This window comes from Notamacropus eugenii, chromosome 2 (genome assembly GCF_028372415.1).
Source record: "Notamacropus eugenii isolate mMacEug1 chromosome 2, mMacEug1.pri_v2, whole genome shotgun sequence".
NCBI classification, from domain to species: domain Eukaryota; kingdom Metazoa; phylum Chordata; class Mammalia; order Diprotodontia; family Macropodidae; genus Notamacropus; species Notamacropus eugenii.
This window is the reverse complement of record NC_092873.1, coordinates 353883958-353906783: the sequence shown is the minus strand read 5'-3', so window position 1 is coordinate 353906783 and position 22826 is coordinate 353883958. Positions and strand designations below refer to the sequence as shown.

Below are 22826 nucleotides of genomic sequence, written 5' to 3'. Positions count from 1 at the left end.
CAATTGCTCTTCATACAGATCCCTTTCCATATTTTCATCTATGCTCTTTCTCTGGCTTCAACCTTCAGGAATCCCAATATTACTTCTACCATGTTCTTCCCCACCTAACTTTCCATGGAGATTACTAGGCATACATATACATTCTCCTCATTTGGATGCATACTACAGCTCTAGAGTTAGAGTTAGGAAGAAATAAGACCTGGAAAGGGTGATAGCTAAGAACATTTTATGCCAAGCTTCATCTCTGAAATTTGAGCCAACAGGTTTTATCAGGAAATATATTTATCTTTTCCCATATTCCCCTTCTGCCCCCAAATCCAAATGTCAACATACTTCGGCAAAGGAAGATCTGGGATGTGATCAATCCGAACAAGCTGTCGGATTCGAAAGCGGCAAAGATGCTGGAGAGATTTGACATTGCTGAATCTGGACACAGGATAGAGGAGCTGAACTGGAGTTGGTGGGAGTCCTTTAGGAACAAAAACAAGACATTTAGTTGCTGGGTGATCTGAGCAAGAAAATTATTTAATCTCTCTGGGCTTCAGTTTTCTCATCTGCAAATTGAGAGGCTTAGCTGTGATAACCTCAATTGTCCTTTCCATCTCTAGAGCTGAGAAAAATGTTCAGATATTGACTGGAAAAGAAAGGGGCTGTGGCTATATCCAAAATTAGAAAGTACATGGCCCTGACAGGTTTTTTTTCTCAATATTTTTAAGCTTTACTGAACCGGATAAAACCACATGCCATTTATTCCCCCACTTAGTAAGTAGAGCTTTTAAGAATAAGATATGCATGTGCACTCCTTCACCCCATTAATTTAATCCTTCCTCTGATCTATTGATAAGACTTCTTTGGGATCTTTCTTCTGGCATCCCACATATTTGGGAAGGTGTGTGAGGATTTCAAAATAGGTGACTCCTTTTAGGAACACTTCATTTTATATGAATTGTCACCATGATTACTATACTAGGTGGCCACCACTAAAAAAAGAAAAAAACAGGTGAATTTTTTTGGGGGGAGGGGAGAAGAAAACTACATTTATTAATAGAGCTTTATGATGTCCTTAAAAGCAATCTAACCTGTTCTTTTCCTCTTGTCAAATTCTGAGCTTAGAGGAACCAAGGGAGGATGAAAACACTAAACACAATGAAGAACTACTATAGGTAAAGATTTTTTTAAACCCAAGTAAACTCAGATATAAAAAAAAAAAAACTCTACAAGAATCTAGAAAGCCTCAGAGGGGGAAAAATTTAGTTGGGTCCAAAAGACTATAAGAATGGCTGGAAAAAGTGAATATATTAAAAAAAATTAAATTATAACAAAATAAAAGCTCTGAAGGAAAAAACTGAAAGGAGAATAAATAATTTAGATCAAAATCTGAAGAATGGAAGGAGCTAGTTAGGCACTGGGAAGAGTTTTTGACTAAACATGGGATATGATCACAGGAGACAAAATAGACAATTTTGATCACATAAAATTGAAGTTTTTGCACAAGTTTTCAAAGAAAGAAATGCAAGCTATCAAATAACCATATATGATCTTGATCACTAATAATTAGAGCAATGTACATTTAAAAAAATGAAACTCCATCTTGCATACCTCAGATTGTCCAACTTGGGGGAAAAAAAAGAAAAATGACAAATAAGAGAGGTTGCAGGAAATAGATACATTAAAACAATGTTTTTGAAGCTGTGAATTGGTCCAGGGATTCTAGAAAACAATTCAGAACTAAGCTCCCCCAAAATTATTAAACTGTGCATACCCTCTGACCAGCAATATCACTATTAAGCCAAAGAAACCAGAAAAAGGAAAGAAAGAGAAAAAGATACGCAGTTCTTTCCCAAAGAACTGAAAACTAAGGATGTAACATGAACTGGGGAACAGTCAAACAATGGAATAATATTGTACTGTAAGAAATGACAAAAGCAATGATTTCAGAGAAACCTGAGAAGACTTATATGAACTGATACAGAGTGAAGTGAGACTTATCAATGCAATGATCAACCATGATTCCAGAGGACCCAAGATGACACATGATACCCACATCCTGATACTGATGGATTCAAGGTACAGAAATATAAAATTTTTTGGTATGGCCAACCTGTAAATTTGTTTCGTGTGACCATGCCTATTTGTTAAAAAGTGCTTTGTTTTTCTTTTTTTCCAGTGGGGAGAGGGGAAAAAAATAAATGCTTATTAACAGGACTGGGCTCATCAAATGATAAAATATTTTTTTTTTTGCACATTTGAAACTCAAAAAGACATGTCTACTTCATACCTCAACTATATCCTTTGTTATCAACTTTCCTTAGCATTCCAAAGCTCTTTTCACATTATATAAAAAATTAAATATGGTTTTACCTATAAGGACCAGATGTGTTGGTTGAATGATTTTATTGTAAATATGAAGATGTGATCTTACAACTACTTCTACTGGGTCATTTCTTTGCCCATACTATTAGCCTTTTCCCCTTGGAATATCAGTAGAATTTGTCAAATGTTTAAAAAAATTTGTCAACAATTAATAGAGCATAAATTTATCTTTATATGTAATTTTTCCTATTTTGCTAACTTGAAAATCTGGGGGAGATTTTCAAAATCCGAATTGGTTGTCATAGTAACATAGTTTTGCTTATATCATTAATGATAAAATATCCAAGAGACTCTCTGATGAAAATATTTTAGAACTATAAGAAATATAAAGATACAGCAGGAATCAAGTGTAGAGATATAAGAGGACTCCTCCAAACTACCCTTTTGTGTAGGTGAAAGGGCCACAGGTGTTACATGTTTTCAGACGTTTTCAACATATTGATTAGACATATTTTTCCTCTTGAAAAAATATCTGTTACACAGGATGATTTTCTGGGAGGGGGAAAAATAATTGAGATAATTATAATGATGTAAGAAACAGAAGAAAACTTAATTAAAAAAAGAACTATTAAGAAATGTCCCATCATACTCATCCAATGGGCGAGCTTTCAGATATTTCAGAATTCAATGACATAATTATTACAATTGAAATAGGTGAGGCAGAGAAAGAGAATTCTTCATTTGATTCCAGCAATGATTCTTCCTATCAACAAAGTTCCTTCAACAACTGACAATATAAATGTTAATAAACAGTAAGCTAATGACAAAAGAGATGAAGGTCCACAATGCCTGAAAGATAAAAATGATTCTTTTTTACAATGAGCTGTTGCTTCTCAAGCTATGTGTAGACACTTCCAACAGCTAAATATTATACACTGATTTGGTCCTACTTTATATTCAACAACCCATGTCATACTGTAAAGTCCCACAAATTTTACTTAGTAAGTCAATGCTTAGAAACGTTCAGAAACGTACAAATGCTGAGGATCAACAAGTAACAGGCAATGCTAAGTAGTCTACGACATTAGATGAATTAGAAAAGTTCAATGGTCTCAGCCTAAGGTGTGAAAGTAGCAGGATATAAGAGGACAGATGCTCAGGTCAGGCCACATGCCACTCCCATTCCCCCTCCCCAAAAAGTGCAAAGCCCATCATTAACATAAAATCCCAAGTCAAGAAGTAGGCTGGGAGAATAAGCAAACAGAAAAAGAATCCCACTATGAATAGTTATTATGGCAATAGGGAAGCTCAAGACATAAATCCATAAGAGAATGATTCAAAAACATTTTACAAGCAAAGCCTCAAAGAAAAATACATCACAGACACAAGTTCAACAAGAATTCCTAAAAGAGTTAAAGCAAGAGTTTTTTAAAAAGCTAAAAAATTATTTAAAAAAAATAAAATTAGAGCAGTAGAGGAAAAATGGGAAAAGAAGTGATAGCTAGAGAAGAAAACTCTAAGAAGAGAATAGCTTGAACAAGACTGTACAAAACCTTACCAAAGAAAATAACTTTTTGAAAATTAAAAATAACCAAATAAAAGCAAATTACTCTGAGACATCAAGAAATAATAAAATAAAGTCAAAACACTGAAGAAGAAAAGAAAGAAGAAAATGTAAAGAATCTCATAGCAAAAACAACTAATCTGTAAAACAGATTGAAGAGAAACAAGCTAAGGATCACTGGAGTACTTGAAATCTATGAACAAAAGAAGAGGGTAGAACATCATGTTTCAAGAAATCATAAAAGAAAACTGCTCAGAAATCTTAGAACCCAGGGCAAAGTAGAAACTAAAAGAACCCACGGATCACCTCCTAGAAGACTGTTCAAATGGCAAATCAGAGATTACAGCAACAATGGTTGAAGACATGGGGGCTCCTACTGTCAAAACATAATGCATATGTGACACTACAAAATACCAGAACAGGAGATGACATGTTTCATTTGCAAAAAAACAAAACAAAACAAACTGGTTGAAGTAAATGAGCTACAAAAAAGTCTTCAAGATGTGATTCCTGAATAAATGATTACCAGGAAATAGATGTGAAAATATTTTCTTTCTTCTATCTATGCAAATGTACTTTAAATATAAATAATGATGGCAAGGGGACATTCTAATTTTACTGTGAAATAATTTTTCACCCTACCATCTGTATTTTCTTTGCCTTATGGATTTAAAAAAAAACTGCACTGCACCAATGCATATACCTTAGTCTAAAATTGCAAAACTTCCTGTATTTAAAAATTAGATATGACAGATCTCAGGCAGTTACTGAATGGAAACAGAAAGGCATACACATATTTCTCAGCTATTCATGACACCTTTATAAAATGTGATCATGTCTTGAGACATAAAAATCTCAAAAATAAATGCAGAAAAGCAGATTATACACATATTTTACTGATAACGCAATAAAATGATAATATAATAGCAACATTTTAATTTAATCCTAAAGAATTGGTAGATCAAAGAACAAATCACAAAAACAATAAATAATTTTGTTAAAGATAATGACTAACAATTTAATGCCAATTCTGGGGAGAAACAATCAAAGTAGTCCTTAGGGGAAAACTTATATCTGTCAGCACTTTGATTAATAAAAAAAGAGAAAGAAAAGATCAGTGAAACAGAAATGAAACTAAAAATACTAGAAAACCAACAAAATTCTAAAACTAATTAAATGCCAAGATAGACAGCCTAAAAAAAAAAATCAAAGAGTAACCAAATTGAAAACCAAAACAAAACATTAATTAATAAAATATTTTTGGTAGGAAAGGGGAAGACTATACAGCTATTATCTAATTTGATCAAAAAGGAAAAGGAAAACCAAATTACCTGTAACAAAAATGAAAAAGAATTCATGATGAATTAAAAATAAAGGAAATTAGAAACAATTTTCCCTTACTCTATATTCCAATAAAACTGATAAAACATTTATAAAAATATAAAATATCCAGATTAACATAACAAGAAATAAAGAATTTAAATACCTCAGTTTCAAAGGAATAATTTGAACAAGCCACAAATGAACTTCTAAAGGAAAAAGAAATATAGGACCAAATGGATTCATTGAATTCTATGATATTTAAAGAAAAACCAAACCCAATCACACAAAGTGTTTGCAAAAAGTAGTAAAACAGGGGATCCAATCAAATTCCTTTTCTGATGTATATGTGACTTTGATTCATAAATCTGGAACAGTCAAAACAGAAAAGACAAAATAACCAAAACACTAAAGACCAATATCCCTTAGGGATAAATATAGATGCAAAATATTTAAGCAAAATATTAGCAAAGAGGCTAAGATAGCACATTACAAAGATTATACACCATGACCAGGTTGGATTTATAATAGGAATGTAGGACCGATTTCATATTAGAAAAACTATCAACAACAAATTGACAAAGATAATATACTAAAAGATGCACAAAAACCTTGACAAAATCCAATACCCATTTCTATTAAAAACACCAGAAAACATAGAACTAAATGAACCTTTCCTTAAAATGGTAAATAGTATATACCTAAATCCAAGAGCAACCATTGTATTCAACTGAGTTAAACAAGAATTCTTTCCAATAAAAGCAGGGATGAAACAAAGACATAATGAATGCCACAACTTCTATTTGACATAGCATATGCTGGCTATAACAGTAAGACAAGAAAAAAAACAGAGGGAATAAGCACTGCTAAAGAAAAAATGCAATTATCATTTTGCAGATGATAAAACATTGTACTTAAAGAACTCCAAAGAGTCAACTAAAAAAATCACTGGAACAGTAACTTCAGCAAACTCACAGAATAGAAGATAAGTTCATACTAATCACTAGCACTTCTATATAATGTCAATAAAGGAAGATAAAGAGGAATTTCATTTAACATTATTACACAATGTATTAAAATACTTCTGGGAGTTTACCTACCAAGACACATAAGAACAATATAAACAACAAAGCAGTGTTTACAAAAATAAAGACCTAAATAATTAGAAAAATATTAATTGTTCATGGATAGGATGAGTCAATATAATAAAAATGACAATATTAATTAAAAAAATATTCCATGCCATTCCAAATTAATAATGAAATTCATGTAGAAGCAAAAAAGGTCAAGAATCTCATGGGAAATAACAAAAATAAGTGAGAAGAAGACTAGTAGTTCCATATCTCACATTACACTACCAAGGAATAATTCTCAAAACAATTAAGTACTGATTTTAAAAAACAAAAAGATCAAAAAAATAGAACAGATTAGCTATACAACAGACAGAAGAAATGTATGTAGTACCTTAATGCTCAAAAGAGATAAAGACTCTAGCTAGGAGGATAAAGATTCACTATTTGATAAAAACTGCTGGGAAAATTAGATAGCAGTATAGAAGAAAATAGATTTAGACCAACACCTCATACCTTATTCCAAGAAAAGTGGCAAATGGATACATGACCTAGATATAAAAGGTCACATTATAAATAACTGGAGAAACCTAAAAAATTACCTATCAGACCTATGGAGAGAAGAAAAGTTCATGACCAAAAAAGGGACAAGAGAGATCACAGCAAATAAAACAGACAGTTTTGATTACATGAAATTGAAAAGGTTTTGCATTAACAAATCTAATAAAGTTCAGATTAAAGGGAAACAACTGGGGAAAAAAATCTTTGCAGCAAGTTTTTCTGATAAAGGTCTCATTTCCCTGACACATAAGGAACTGACACATATTTATAAGAGCAATTCCCCAACTGATAAATGGGATAAGGATGTGACCAGGCAGTTCTTAAAGCAAGAAATCCAGGCTATCTATAGCTATAAGAAAAAAATGTTACAAAAATTACTATAAATTAGAAGTGAAAATTAAAGCAATTCTGAGATTCCACCTCCACCTTATCAGACTGGCAAAGATGACAAAAAAAAAAGGAAAATTATAAATGTTGGAGGGGCTGCAGGAAAACAGATATATTGGTGCACTGTTTGACCCGTGAATGCATTCTGGAAAGCAATTTGGAATTATACACAAGAAGTTACTAAAACAGTGTGTGTCACAGACCTAGCTATATTACTGCTAAGCTGTCAATAACAATGATAAGAACAGCTAGCATTTATACAGGACCTACCGTGTGCCAGGCATCATGCTATGTGCTTTACAAATATTCTTTCATTTGATTCTCACAACTCTGAGAGGTAGGGGCTATTATTCTTTCCATTTAAAGAAACAGGAAAAGATCCTATATGTATAAAAATGTTTCAAGTTTAATCAAATAGATTTTAATTTTAAATATTTAAAAATTTTATTTAAACTAAAACGTTTAAATATTTAAAGCTAAATGAATTACATTTCAGTAACAGCAAAATCATGGGGGGATGGGAGGCAGGGGAGGCATGCACATTTGGAAAGAAAAGGAAAATAATGCAAAGCTTCTGAATTCCACAATATGTTTGATAAATTAACTAATTTATATATCTATTCCCTAAGTAATACATAATCTCTTTTAACAGAACATACCTAGTACTGGAAGGTAGCCTAACACAATGTAAAAAGTGCTAGTTCAAAGGCCTGGGTTCAAATTTAGACTCAGCTACTTATTGCCAGTATAACCTGGGCAAATTACAACATTTGGGTCTAAGAATTTGCTCATTTGTTAAGTGAGAAGTTAGATTAAATGACATTTAAGGTCCTTTCCAGGTCTAAATCAATATCCTACAGAAAAAAAAAAAAGGAGCTTGCAATTATCTGATGTTTTACACCTACTTGAATTTTAATGAGCTTATCTACTTTGCCTATTTTATTACTTTCTGTCCTTGGGTTCCTAAATGGCAATTTAAACCAAGATAACTCCAGTGCTAATCTTACCATTTAGTTTCATGAAACAGACAGTTCTGCCCAAAATAAATCCACCTATCTAGATTCTTGCTGCCATAGGCCAGTGTCAAATTGAAAGGATTAAACACATAGAGAAATCCAAGATAGGGTAGCAGTGACTGACAGGATGTGATCAGCACTTGCTCTTCCCTAGTTCTTTTCCTTCCGTAACATTCTCCTCTCCCTTTTTCCCTACCTCCCCAAGAAAGCAATATTAGAGAAAAGAAGATTGGGCATTTAGGGTCTTCTTGCAATGCCTAACCATTCCCTGTGGTCCAGAGATCTTTGTCCTTGACTTACATACTTTCATACATTCCTTATAATCAGGTTGTTATTTTGCACAGTTAACTATAAGTGGCATTATTTCAGAGCTCCAGCCACTTGCCATGTGATTCTTAAAACAGAGGCCTATACCCTATAAAGATCAGCCAAGTTTTCAGCTAGAAGTCAACCGTTCATTGGTCCTCTCACACTTACCAACAAAACCATTTAATCCTAGTGTCTAGCCTGTAACTAAAATAAATGTGTCCTACTTCATGTGATAATGATACTCTCAACAAGAGTTGACAAGTTGACAAGACATGCACTCTAAGTAGTGTTTCCAGTAATGGAAATGAATTTGTGCTAAACTGAACTCATGTACTGCCCACATTACAGGAACAAGCAAAAATGAGCTGGAAGTAATGGCTAAGAAGGAAGTAGGTTTTGCCCTCTTTACCCCAGTGAAATTTAACTCTGTGGGAGGTAGCTTCTATAAGAAACATTCATAACCTTCCCCAATCTGCTTCTAATGTTAATTGTATGATCTCCCACATGTAGCAAACATGCTCAATCATTCCTGGAAAATTATTCTTTCTTGTGCCTACCTAGTACAACACAACCATTTTAGGTTGTCCTCTCAAAAATCTCCTTTTTGGACTGGATTCCACTTCCTTATTTGATTATCATGCAACACTTCCTCAAAAACTCAGTATAGTTTTGAGCAGGGAAGGAATAATCTTCGGCTTCAAGGCCATATGTGGTCCACTAGGTCCTTGAGTGCAGTCCTTTGATCAAATTCAAACTTCACAGAAAAAATTTGCTGTGAAGTTTGGATTCGGTCAAAGGGTCCTAGAGGGACCACATGTGGCCTCAAGGTCAAAGGTTCCTCACCCCTGGTTTTGAGAATCTTAGTTAAAACCCTTTCAAAGAAGATCACATCTTTCTGTGTAGAGAAGTAATGTTAAGAGGGGCAATTTCAATATGGAAGTGGGAGTCCTAACTGCTACAAGTTTCTCCTCTTAAAAAAAAAAAAATGAGGGACCCAACTATGCTGACACCAGCAAAGGAAGTGAGAATACAGTTAATTTACAATCCATCATATCTTAGTTAAATTATCAGGATTTCAAATATTCCAATAAACTGGATCAATCCTATAACTAACATTCCTACCAGAGGTTTTCCAGTACTCTTCAGTTTTTGGTATTCTCTCCATACCAACTTTACTCACATGCTGCAAATGGTCCCAAAGAGAATCACAAAACCTTCATTTAAAATCTGCAGATTTTTCCCATTATTCTATCTAATGTGTTAAAGCTCTCTCTTTCCCACCCCCACAAAAAAATTACTTCTTTTCTTTCTTAGATAGGATTATGCTGTCAGCCCCCAATTTAGGGGGCAGGAAAAGTAGATGACAAGGAGCAAAAGATGGCGACTGCTGAGATTCCCTCAAATGAAGGGCAGTCTTCACTGTCACTGTTTGTAGGGGTGGCAAGTTATAAATAATATCTATTGTTAGAAGGGGACTGGGCAGAAATGATGGTGGTTTGTTTTATTTTAATTTTTTAACAGACTCTAAGTAAAACCAGCTTCCCTGACATTCACAATTGCTTTGCTAAGCAAGAACTTGTTAGCTTTTCTACTTCGGCACAGATTAATCCTACAGATCTGGTTGTATAATTACTAAATTCTCATACAAGTGCTCATATGACTATGGCAGGGGACAAATGACCACCACAAAGTGTCAATTGCTCACCACATGCCTGAACACAACTGGGATCCATTTTCTCATTCACATGGTCAGATGACCAGAGAGACATCCTCAACTTGCTAAGACATTAATATACAAAGGGCAACAGATTTACCACATGACACATCAGCAAGAAAGGTTGCTACAACAATCTCAGTCAAAAACAACAGCCTGAAAAAATTGAAAATTGAGAGGATGCCCACTAATTGGCTGAACAAGTTGCAATATAAGATTGTTATGGAATACTATAAGAAAGGACAAGCAGGATGGTTTCAGAAAAACCTGGAAAGATTTATCTAAACTAATGCAAAGTAAAGTTGAGTAGAACCAGGAGAACATTGTACACAGTAACAGCAATACTGTAACAATGCTCAACTGCGGGAGATTTAGGTTCTCTGATCAATACAATGATCCAAAGGATCGAGGATGAAAAATGCTATCCACCCTCCAAAGAGAAAACTAATGAACTTTGAGAGTGGACCGAAGCATACTTGTTGCACTTTCTTCATGTTTCTTGCTTTTTATTTATTTTTGTGTGTAACACAGCTAATATGGAAATAAATTTTGCATGACTTTACATGTATAATTGATATCATATTACTTGCCTTAATAGGTAGGGGAGGACTGGGAGGGAGGAAGAGAATTTGGAACTCAAAATTTTTAAAAAATCAATGTTAAATGTAAATAAGTAAAAATTTAAAAAACAAAACCAATAGCCTAAAGTAGGTCAGTATCATATCTAAGTCAGTTAGAAAACACAAAAATCTTACCTGGAACCCTCGACCTTAGGAAATAGAGAAACTTCCCATTCTTGGAGTGCATAATGGCCCTCTTGATAAATTCCACAACTGACTGGCAACGGTCCTCAAACTTGGGGTGACACCAGAGGCTGAAAGTTCCTTTCATCAGAAAGTGAAAACTCATATTAGAAGGAGGTAGAGGTGTATTCTGTATCATAATCATGAATCTTGAACCTTTTGGGGTTCATGATAACATCTGACAAGGCAAAAAAAACAAAAAAAAACTTGTGGAATGCCAAACCTCCCTGTTTCTATTCACAACATTAAGAAAACGGCACTGCTTCCAATGGCAACACAAAAGTAATAGCTAGTCTGAATTAAGTAAGCTCATTAAGTCAAGTCATATATAAAATGAAGATACTAAAAGATTACAAGTTTCTGGAAAGACCCACAATTTCTGAAGGCTAAAGTCCAGACACTGAATCACCTCTGGATATCCTCTAGAAAAGGTCCTAACTCCTTATTCATTCAAAATTCATTTTTAGGCTTTACCTTTTGCTATAAGATACTAGGGAACCTGGCCATTAAATAAATAATTAAAACAGTGGTAAAGGTAGGAATAGTGACCCTAAAAAGAAATCAACAAGTTAAACCTTTGGGGCTCTCACTTGTCTTCTTGTGATAAGCAAGAAACAGACGAGACAGAAAGCTGTGAACTTGCATCTTGTCTCTCCTTACAGATTTCCTAGTTCTAGCACATTATCAAGATTTACTCTCAAAACTTCAGGATCCTAATGAAAAGAAGGAAGGTGAACATTCTTGATGTTTGTTTTTCAAAAGGAGGAATCAGTAGTATCCAAAAGGTTCTGCCTGAAAAAGTGATACTGACCGCAGAAGGGACAACTCACTATTCAAGGTGTTTCTTTAAAGAGAAAGACAAATGTTCCACGGCAAACTGGTATTTAAAAAGCTACATAAAGTTTCTATTAAAAATGCTATTGATTCCAGAAAGAAAAGAACCTGGGGGGAAGAGAGAAGGATTTAAAATGGTTGTTCCTGTTATCTTCCCTACCTGGAATATGAAGGTCAAACATTTATCTCTTTACTTTTCCTGTGGCCCAGTTATTTGTCATTTTCATTGGTTTATCAAAGTATTTGGCTCTGCAATTTTTTTTTGAAGAACAGCTGGAGAAAAGGCAGCAGCTGATCCCACAGCTACACTAATTAGTTCCCAAGCCTTTGGAATCAAGTTCCTTCCTTCTGCCCTAGGGTGGAATAGGAGGCTATTAAGGGACAACAAGAATAGAGTTCTTGCTAACCTAAACGACTAACACCAGCCACAAAAGTGATACAGACCCTACCTATGTCATCCAAATGAGGCAATGGGAAAGGAAGAGAAGAAAGTGTTCAAGAAGATTATGAAGGAAGATCTTGCCTGGCATGATGAGTTTCAATTGGCCTAACAGAGAGGGAAAAGATCTAAGATCCCTACCTTAAGTGATCACGTGACATCTTCAAAGGATATACACTTCCATTTCTTTGGAAAGTATACAGATATCATGATGAGGGCATATTACCAAGGCTAAACCTCAATTATCACCACAAGCCTTTGGGCACATACCAAATAAAAAAGCGAAAAATTCAACTTCCTTAGAAAACCCAACAAGTCAACTTCTAATCAGATAGGACTACAGAAATGAGTTAAGTATCATCTGATTTCAAGAGAGTTTGGCACCTGAAGGCTCCTCCACCTTAAGTTCCTCTTGAAGAGGGCTTGTTTAAGTGGCTTCAAAGCTGACCATAAGGGACATTTTTATTACTATACTGATAGACAATAAGATGCAAAGAAGGCTCAGAAAAGAACAACCAGGAGATCAGAGCAAAATATCCCCATTTGCACATCTGCATAGTTCATGAGACAGAAAAGTCTCTAGATGCTGGAGTTTAATTATAATCAAAGCACTGGACAATTTATCTAATGACCCTGAGTCTTCCTTCTACAAAGAGTGCTACTCATTACTGGAAGCTTCCCCAACTATCTTGACCCCTCTCTCCTACTCATGAAACAATTTAGTAAGAAAACCCTTACACAGACAATGCCCCCTTAACCACTTATTCTGGTGACTGACATTTGCTAGCCTCCCCCTCATGGAAGTCTCTTCTGTCAGGTTTCTTCCTATTTGCAGTCTCACCCTTCTCCTTTTCCCCTTTATAAGTAAGGCAGTAAGTTGGCTATCTGCTAATAAGGGAACCAACTCAGATTCTCAGTCTTGAGCTGCTACCCCACGCAGTTGCTGTGTTCGTCCTTCGTTTCCAAAGAAGACCAGGCAGTAAACTCTGAAAGGAAGCACTGAAAGCAGAGTTTATGGATCTTAAGGCAAAATGGCACATAATAGCAAAGAACTCGAATAGACTATACATTTTTCAAGGGCAGGGATCATGTTTTCTACTTCTCCTGCATAACATAGTCTCCCCTTGACTAAAATTTCTAGTGCAAGGGTCTATCTGCAGTAAGCACTAAAATGATCACTGGCCACTGATGCGCTTTTCTCTGGACCTTAACATCCTCTCTAGAGTCCTTTCTAGTCCTAAAACACTGTGATTCCAAGGCTCTTCAAAGGAGAACATCATCTGCTCTTACCTCTGTAGTGCTCCATTCTGGTATGGTGTGTGATGCCCTGGGATCGAAAGCTGAGGCTCAGGATATATCGAGGATCAGAGCTGTCCCGTACCAGGAAGGAACCATCTGGCTTGCCCTTCAGCTTCATTTCAGCATCTTCCCAATTCATAGGCCCCCAATACCAGCCACACTACCAAAACAAAAGAAGGTTTTTGGTTAACAGAATTGAGAAATGGTAAACTATTTAAAACAGTTCAACCCACCAAAAGAAAAACACATCCTCAAAACATTTCAGCAGCTAATTTAGCTGGGAACAGCCTTGCCTATCAGCAATAGACAATAAGCCCATTGTTTTTCTGGTCCTTTGCAATTATAGGAGAATAATTCTAGTGTTTCCAGGAGCAGGGGCACTAAGGAACACTGGTGTAAACTGATGTAGTTTGACTAAGTGATCCAGCTCCTTATGTAAATTCTCTTCCACCCCCAAATAAAACTCTCTCTACCATTCAAAGACTTTATGAATTAACAATCTAATACCCTTTCCTTCTCCTTGGACTTAACAAGAGTAGACCATATTCTCACTATAGGCAAATGAGGCAAAGAAGCAGGGGTTCTTAATCTGGAGTCAGTGAACTTGTTTTTTAAATATTTTGATAATTTCATTTCCATATAAATGATTTCCTTTTGGATTTTAAAACACTTTTTTTTCTTAAACAAGGTCTCTAGGCTTTACTAGACCTCCAAGTGGGTCTTTAACACAACAAAGGTTAAGAACCCCTGCCCTAAAGGAAAGGTTGGAAAGGCCAAGGAATAGTAGGCACCCCGGTGGTGGGGAATGGAATTGGAGTATGAGAAGGAAGGCACCTCTGGTCCCCAGCACAATCCTACCTTCTCCAATTCCCGAAGGCTAGCTGCAAAGCTGCTAGAGTCAGGTCGGTAGAGAGGACATTGAAGGTGCTGGGTGGGTTGGTTATGTAGGGATTCAGTAGCTCGGATGGGTACAATCCGGGGAAATGCATCTGCAGGGCAATAGAGGTCATCTGTTCACTCCCCCAAAACAGATATTAATTTCTGGGAGTGGGGCAAAGCATTAGAGGCTAAGCTGGAAAAGGGAAAAGCCAAAGCAATAGGAGAGAGCTGGATGGACCAAAAGAAAGCTGTGTGGGCTTATGTGAGCTGTGAAGGCTAGTGAAGATGGGCGGGGGTCTTTACCCCACCAGAGAAACAAGGGAGCAACTCACTAACCTGACTAAGGTGACTACTTCAGGGGCTTCACCAGCCTAGAGCAGATTCCAACTTCTCCCACATCGAGGTAAAGTTCCAGGTAAAACAGCCTTGGAAATAGACACTCGCCTACTTGCCCAGGGAGAGTAACAATTTACGCCAGGCAAGTAGAAAAGAATGTTCAACTCATTCATTTTATTTCCTAGTAGGCTGGCAAAAATGGGTATTGGCTGCTAAATGTTTGGTACTTATTTACCAGGCTGCAGCGAAAACCAAAAGTTTAGAAAAACCACAGTACTACTGATGACCAGTTATTCATAAAGCCCTTCCATTATTACAACAGAAGATTTGGGGAACTATGCAAGACCTACAAACTGGTCATTCCTAGTAACAAACAGGGAAAATTCAATAAGGGGACCCCAATTCCTAATAAAATCTGATTCACTCACAAAAGAAAGATGTTAAAGAAAGGACAGCTCAGACTTCCTCTTAGTAGTCTAGCCTAGCCAAGGGGGCAAGACTCAAGTTTTCTTCCAGTTTTACATTTTTCAAATAGAATCCCTCCCTTCTTCCACTCAACCTCAGCTCCAGTCCCCACTCTCACTCCGAATTCCCTCCTCTTCCCCACCCAGGGTTAATCACACCATATGCCCTACTTTCTCAAGTCTTGCCACTAAAGCTAAGCTGACCTGGGGCATGGGGCGGAGGAGGTGGAGGCAAGGGAAAGGACTGCAGGGAAGACCCCATCGGAGCCACTAGGACAGATGTAGGCAGCGTCCCACTGATATCATCTAGAAAAGAGAACAAAAGCAAGCAGTTCAGAAATGAAAGAACAGAGTAAGCAGTGGGGGTGGTAAGCAACAGGATACCCCCTAAAGCAATATGGGCTAATCCATCCTGCCTTTGAAGGCGCATCCCTACAACCACCTTAACCTGGTTGGCATTTGAATGCAGAATGGGAGAGAGATTTGGGTACAATGTGTTTGGGAAAGTAATGATTCTATTCCTAAAGCAGCTCAATGGCAAGAGACCCAAGGTAGGGTAGAAATAAAAACGAAGTCAATACAGCAGCAATAGTACCACGACATGCAAGAACTCCAGCTTCAGGAAGGCAAAGGAAGGGAGATATAGGATAGGGAAGAATGCAGAAAGGCTAATACTGGGAACCATCAAAGGCTCACTTGTGTCCCACTGAAGCAAAACTTGTCACTTGAGCACTCCTGCCACCCCACCTCCCAAAGGGCAAGAAAGAGTGAAGGGGAGAAGCGTTGTACCTAGGAGGCTGAGGCTTCTTCGTGGAGGAGGAGGGGGAGTTGGAGGATGTGGAGAGGTCAGACCTCGCTGAGAAATGTCCACGTCCACAAGTGACACCGTTTCACCTAAGGGATAGATTCATAGAGCAAGCATGTTACAGAAAGCAGAGGCTAAAGGTCAAAAGCAAGCAAAGGTCAAGGATGGCTGGATGGGCCACAACTCTTCAAAAGTCCAAAGCCTATTTTATTTTGTAGGGCTTAAGTCTTCACTGCATGGTAATAAAATACATTTTAAACCTGGTTGCCTATTTTGAATATTAAGCACAGAATAAGAGGCATTTGGGGAAATGATATACATGTAGGAATGCATAATCTAGGTTCTGTCAATAACTTGTGTATCCGTGGGATAGACAGATATACAAACACACACATATACATAAACCCTATTTATCACAATTCATATTCACAGACTCCTAAGCCAAATAAGCATCATTTTGGAAAGTTCTGCCTTAGAAAATAAGGCAGGGCACTTGCTGTAAGTTTACAGGAAGAAAGAGACAGGAAAATAATTTGTAATAAAAACACTGGCAATGGTAACAAAAGTAAAGATCCCAAATCACTGACCAGTTATTTCCTTCTAGATGGCTCTGATTTTTACAGAACACTTTGCCAGTCTTTTTTTTTTTTAATCTCAGATTAATCCAAAAAACTAAAACCACAGAGGCTGAAAACTATATCTACAACCCTAAAAGTCACTCCAGTCAAAGGTCACAACAGCTACAAGAACACTTCACTAGCATCTTGTTGAAAGGATGTTGGTTTCATTCAGAAGACAAAAATCAATCCTTCAGAAGCCATGGTCAACACTATTATCAGGATCAAAATAATTAAATATAAGGAGTGTGATATTAACTCCTCCTCTCCCCTCCCTACTTATAGGCCAGAGAGGCCCAAGTGGCTCCATATAGGACTAGACACAATCAAACTGGTCACCAAGAATCCAACTGCTAACAACCTACTTTACTGATACAAAAACAAAGATGTCCAGAATGGTAAATGTAAGTCATTTTTTACAAGGTTACATGTGAAATCAAGAAAGTTTTGGGAGTCTAACACAAGAACTCTGACTCATACAAATCTGAGCATTCTCAACTTCAAGGAGGGAATAATTAATAGCTGGGAAGAAACATTTATTATTCAATTTGAGGGCTGGAGCAATGTGACATCATTTCTCATGTCACATACATATGAAAACAACCTACTATCTAGGTCTGATATTTTCTCGATACTAAGAAAAGGTATAAAATCTAGGGCATCTCAAAATGAAGAATTTCAAAAAGGTTTTGACTGATCAATCCTTCTCTCACCAAAACTCAATACAAAGTGCTAAACCACAAAAATTTAGGACTTTATTCATCACTACAGTCTATTAAAACAGAAGCCTATCATCTTAACACCATCATCTTAACATGAGAAACAAAGGCCTCCCCCTCTTTGGAGAGCCTCCTCATAAAGGAACCAGGAAGCTGTTACCATAGGACACCAGAAATCCTTTTCTGGATTCCTAACAGTGCTAAAGCTACAAACAGTAGGAGTGACTTATATTGGACACAAAGAAGAACCCCTCTAACAGCTGAAAGGCAGTTAGACAGAATAATAGTACCATATGAAGACTACATAATTCCCTTCACTGGAAGTCTTTAAAAATCTACTACATAATCCTGAATCCAGTCATTTAATCCATGGATATTCCAGGACAGTGGTGTTACACTCAAACAGAAACAGTGGGTCACATACTGATTAGAAAACCACAATTAACATTATATATGCTGCATGTATATTTACTTTTTCAAACATTTCCCATTACATTTTAGTCCAGTTTGGGCTATAGCTCTAGGACTACAGGACCTTCCAATGGATGTTTTTTTCACTGTGATCATATATATTGGTAATTTCTACTTTTAATCCTCATGTCATAATAATGAGTTTGTGTACTTCATTTGAGCTGGGGGGGGGGGGGCTTCCTAATTATAGGCAAGTGCCCTTTACCTCAAGCCACAAGCCTTAATCCTTCTTTGTGTTTAATCAGCCCTAAAATTCTAGAATATACTCAACACCATAAAAACAGTCCTTTCTATGGTCTACCCAGAAGGGCATTTCTGTGACAGATATCAGATCCACTCTTCCTTTTAGGTTGTCAGAAATCAATCAATAAATATTTACTCATCACCTACTAGATACCATGCTAGGTACTGGGTATAAACAGTCAAAAGTTAAAAAGTCCCTCCTCTCATGGAGTTCACATTTTTTCAGGAGAAACAAATATATAAAAAGAAACTATAAAATCATGGAGGAGGGGGTGGTATTAGCCATTGGGGACAGAAATCAGGAAAGGCCTCAAGAAAGAGGTGGTGCTTGAGCTGAGCTTTGAATGGAACTAGAGAATCCAAAAGGTGGAGGTGAGGAAGGAATATACTCCAGGTATGAGGGACAAGCTGTAGAAAGGAGATGGAATGCTGTATGTGAGGAATAGCAACAAGGCTAGGTTAGCTAGACTGTAGAACGTGATGTGGGGTATTGCATAATAAACTGGGAAAGGCAGACTGGAGGCAGATTTTGAAGGATCTAACATAGGAGTTTGTATTTTGTCCTAGAGGCTATAGGGAGCTAGTAGAGACTTCTGAAGAGGTAAGAAACTTGAGAGAGGAGGACCAACTAGGAGATTATTTTGACAGTCTTGGTGAGGAGTGATGGGGGCCCAAGCAAGGGTGGTGGCAGTAGGAAGAAAGGGAGGGATGCTTAGAGATATTACTAGTGACAGCAGAAGTAACCAGAATGACAAGTATACCTGGCTTACCTGTGAAGAAGGGGCTGAAGGAGACCGGAGAAAAGGCACTTTGAGTTCTTGTCAACCTGGGTTTCCTGTGAGGGCAAAAAAAAAAAAAAAGAATGTCGGGTGAGAAAGAAAACCTGAGCATTGAATTCATTGGAAAACTTAATTTCAGATGCACTGAAAAATAAAAGAAATCCCTAGTCACTGTTGGTAAGAATCTTGTAATAAAGCCTAAAATTTAAGAGGTGGGGAAATGAAATAATTAAGCAGCTTTTTGAACAGATTTGGCTTCAGAATTCAATAGCCTACAAAGCAATAAGAAATCCCTCTGGATCTCTGTCCATACCCCCAGCACGTTAAAAGAGTAAAATACCTGGAGTGGTAATTAGCAAATCCATTTCAGGAGGAAGGAATCAGATGGAGAGTCAATTTTCATATGAGAGCCAAGAAAGAGGCTCCAAACCTGAATGGAAGCCAGAGCATAGCATCGGTTTTCCCCCTGGGGACTGCTGTTAGAATTGGAAGTCTTAAAAGATACCCATAGAACTTAGATTTGAGTACAGTACTACACAAGACACATGTAGATCTCAACTACTTTTGCACAAATAAACCAGGAGGTCTCCAAGCCCTCAAGAAAGGCCTCAGGGAACAGTCAAATTAAAAAGCTTAAGCATCAATTAACAAGTGAGCTCCCACAGTGAGCTGGGCATAGTCCAGAACCCAAAGAGACCTCTTTGGGTCCTCTCTGAACTGTTTAAAGATGACATGCTTTCCTTTACCTTCTCCTAATAGGCATTTTCTTGAATCTAATCAAAGCCCCATCACTGTCCATCACAGGCTCACATGGAAAGAATTCTCACCCTGTTCCATCTCACTGAAATCAGTGAAGGAAATAGAAAAGCCTATTATAAATCCATTTCTAGACAGAATTTGTTTCTCCTCTAACCCACATCTTTCCCCCTGATCTTATTCTCTCAAATACTTTCCTGTTATTAAGGCTCTTCATCAGCATTATCCTCTGCTCCAGAGGATATCTTTACAAAATGAAGAACTTGGGGTTTTCTCTGGGGCACCAACCTGAAGACAAACTCTCTCCTGAGAAACATCACAGAAAAGTTGAGTTCATAGTCATACCTCAATCAGACCTGGCTTCTCACCAAGAAACTAGAATATTCCTTTATGCTCTAATTAAGAGAAACCCATACTTGGAATGGGTTTGCTCCTCATCTCTGCCTCTCAGACTCTGGTTTCCTTCAAGACTCTACTTAAATGAAATCTTCTAGATGAAGCCTTTCCCAATTTCCCCCAGCTGGTCCCTACCTCCTAGAAACACCCTATATTCATTTTATATGTTATGTGCATGCTTATAGGTATACATGTTAATAAATGAACTAAAAGTTTCAAAACAGCAAAGTCAAAAGAAGTCAGTTTACCTTTCCCCCTAAATGCTCACTCCCAAATCTAAGCTGGTTTTAATGCTGATCCAGTAAAACAAGATCTCTTTGAAAGGAAAACTGTTTTACACACACACACACACACACACACACACACACACACACACACACACGAATGTCATAATTATAAGTTATAGAGTAGTCATATGGTGAAAAAGTAAGCTCCTTTAAGGCAGGTGTCCCTCCCCCTCCTTTTTTGGTTTTACTATCTCCAGCACCCAGCTCAGTGTTTTGCATGTAACAGACCCTTGGTGATTCTTTCTCCATACCATTCCTCCCATCTGTCCTCTTCTCTCTAATCACACCCACTGCCACCTCCTGGACTTCTGCAACAGCTTCCTAATTGGTCTCCCTTCCTCAAGTGTCCCCGCCTCACATATTCTGCACACAACTGCCCAAGTCATTTTTTCTAAAGTGCATTTCTAATCATGTTTCTCTCCTATTTCAATCCAGTGGCTCCCTGTCACCTCTAAGATCAAATGCAGTTAAAGTCAGTCTAGCCTTCTTGTTGTTCTTCATACACATTCCATCTTCAATTTCTATGCCTTTGCATAGATTCCCCAGGCCTAGAATACACTTCTGCCTTACTTCTAAGGAGTCTAAGAAATCCCTAAGTTTCCTTCTTGGCTCAGCTCAAAGGCCACCTCCTACTTGACCCCCACCCCAGCTGTTGGTGCCTGTCCATTCCAATCACTTTTTACTATGTACATATATGTGTTCCTATCAGTCCTTATAGACCATCACCTAAAGGACCACAGCATCCTTGCATCCTTTACAGGAGAACCGTCCCAGCCAATGTAAAACTGATGCCACTGTTCCCACATCTTCAAAACAAAACAATGAAGTCATAAAGTAAAAGACTGAGGAGAAAAATGGAGAAGATGTCTAGTTTCCACAACCTGGCTACTCTTCAGTTCTTCCCTGTAAATTTCAATCTAAGCTGGGAACAGACACGTACTCTTAACATCATGCATACGCTGTACAAACTACCCCTGCACACTCAGTTGGCTGTATAAAAAAAAAAAAAAGATACGCAGTACTTATCATGTTGTCTAAAGCTCAGTTCTAACTTGCAGTCCTCCTTAAAGGAAAATTTAACTCCAGTGAATAGACATCTATCTTTAAGTCTGCTACAGAGCTTCCAGAATGATTTTTTAAAAAATAACTTGGGGGCACATTAAATTCAGTAAGCAAAAACCTAAAGCATTGGTCTTTCAAAAGGTTCACACCTCAGCCATTTGGCCATTTGCCTTTTTCCAAAGAAAACTACATTACTCTGCCATCTGCCCATGCTGGAGACTATAGTCTCTTTAGTGCCAAACCCTAAGGAATGGCAGTACCCAAAATGCACACATCTTGTGGAGGCCTTCTCACTTCAGCTATCTTCTCGCCTCCGCATTTTAGAAACCAAGAGGAGGAAGAGGAGGAGGAGGGTAATTTCTAGGATCTGGAATTCAACAAGCATGAAACAGAAAGAGTATGTGAACTTAAGCCTAGGCTCAGTCATTCAAAAGCCCCAAACAGTTTCACCTGATTGACTTCCCTTATTCAGAGAAAACCCTGGCTAGGGGAGTTATAAACAATTGAGAAGCTAAAAATTCACCTCTTGATGAATGTCTCTTCAGGAAACTATCCAATCAAAAATCATCCTGGGCAAAATGTACCAGGTTTGGGAACCAATATTAATGTATCAGTAACAGTTTGGATTCTTTCAACAAATGTACATTTTTGTCCATATCATTCCCTCCCCCTATATTATTTCCCTAGGTCATTTAAGCAATATGCCAGGACCTATAACAATGCCATAATGTCCTTGCCAGCAATAGAAAATGGGTAGGGAGAGTAGAGCATGTATGGAGGAGACTGGAACAGTCAATTGTGAGAATTCAGCTGGGCAGTATCTCAGTTGGATGAAAGTTAACACAGTTCTGGGCATACTACTTGCTCCCCAGGCTATAGCTATAGAATAGCTGCACTATAAGGTGATTCTACAATCCAAATCACTAGTTTTGCTGCAACAAATTTATAGGCATGTCACAGCTTTAAACAAGGGTAAAAAAGCAATGTCATAGCACAGACTAAGCCAATGCTGTGGCTAAATAGCCAGTGTCTATGGCTAAATACAGGTCACCTGTGAAAGTCAAATTTCCTTCCTTACTCCATTCATTTTTTCATCCATCTCCCAAATATTCTCTAAGGCATACATACCCCCTTGAAAAATCAACAAGTCAAAAAAAATAGAAAAGTTCATCAATGGCAAGAAACAAATACAAGACTTAGAAGCAATCAAATATAGTGGCACTGTGTTTGATAAACACAAGGACTCCTGCTACTAAGTTAAGAATTCAATTTTCAACAAAAACTACTTGCTGAGAAAACTGAAAAACAATCTGGAAGAAATTAGGCTTAGACTAATGTTTCATATCATATACCACAATGTTACCAACAGAAACAGAGCCCAGA

At 37.3% G+C, this 22826-nt stretch overlaps 1 protein-coding gene across 2 annotated transcripts in view; it reads right to left on the bottom strand.

Annotated features, from left to right (window-relative positions):
• SOCS7 (suppressor of cytokine signaling 7) overlaps positions 1-22826 on the bottom strand; it is a 38085-nt gene that overhangs the window by 8556 nt on the left and 6703 nt on the right. Inside the window, exons 2-8 of one of the 2 annotated variants that reach the window (XM_072646220.1) lie at positions 18934-18998; positions 16098-16202; positions 15513-15614; positions 14488-14618; positions 13621-13789; positions 11010-11138; positions 334-469 (exon numbers count right to left, since the gene is read on the bottom strand). In XM_072646220.1, coding sequence (XP_072502321.1) covers positions 334-469; positions 11010-11138; positions 13621-13789; positions 14488-14618; positions 15513-15614; positions 16098-16202; positions 18934-18998 — 837 coding nt within the window. The remainder of the gene's footprint in view (positions 1-333; positions 470-11009; positions 11139-13620; positions 13790-14487; positions 14619-15512; positions 15615-16097; positions 16203-18933; positions 18999-22826) is intronic. The other variant, XM_072646221.1, reaches the window with a different exon arrangement.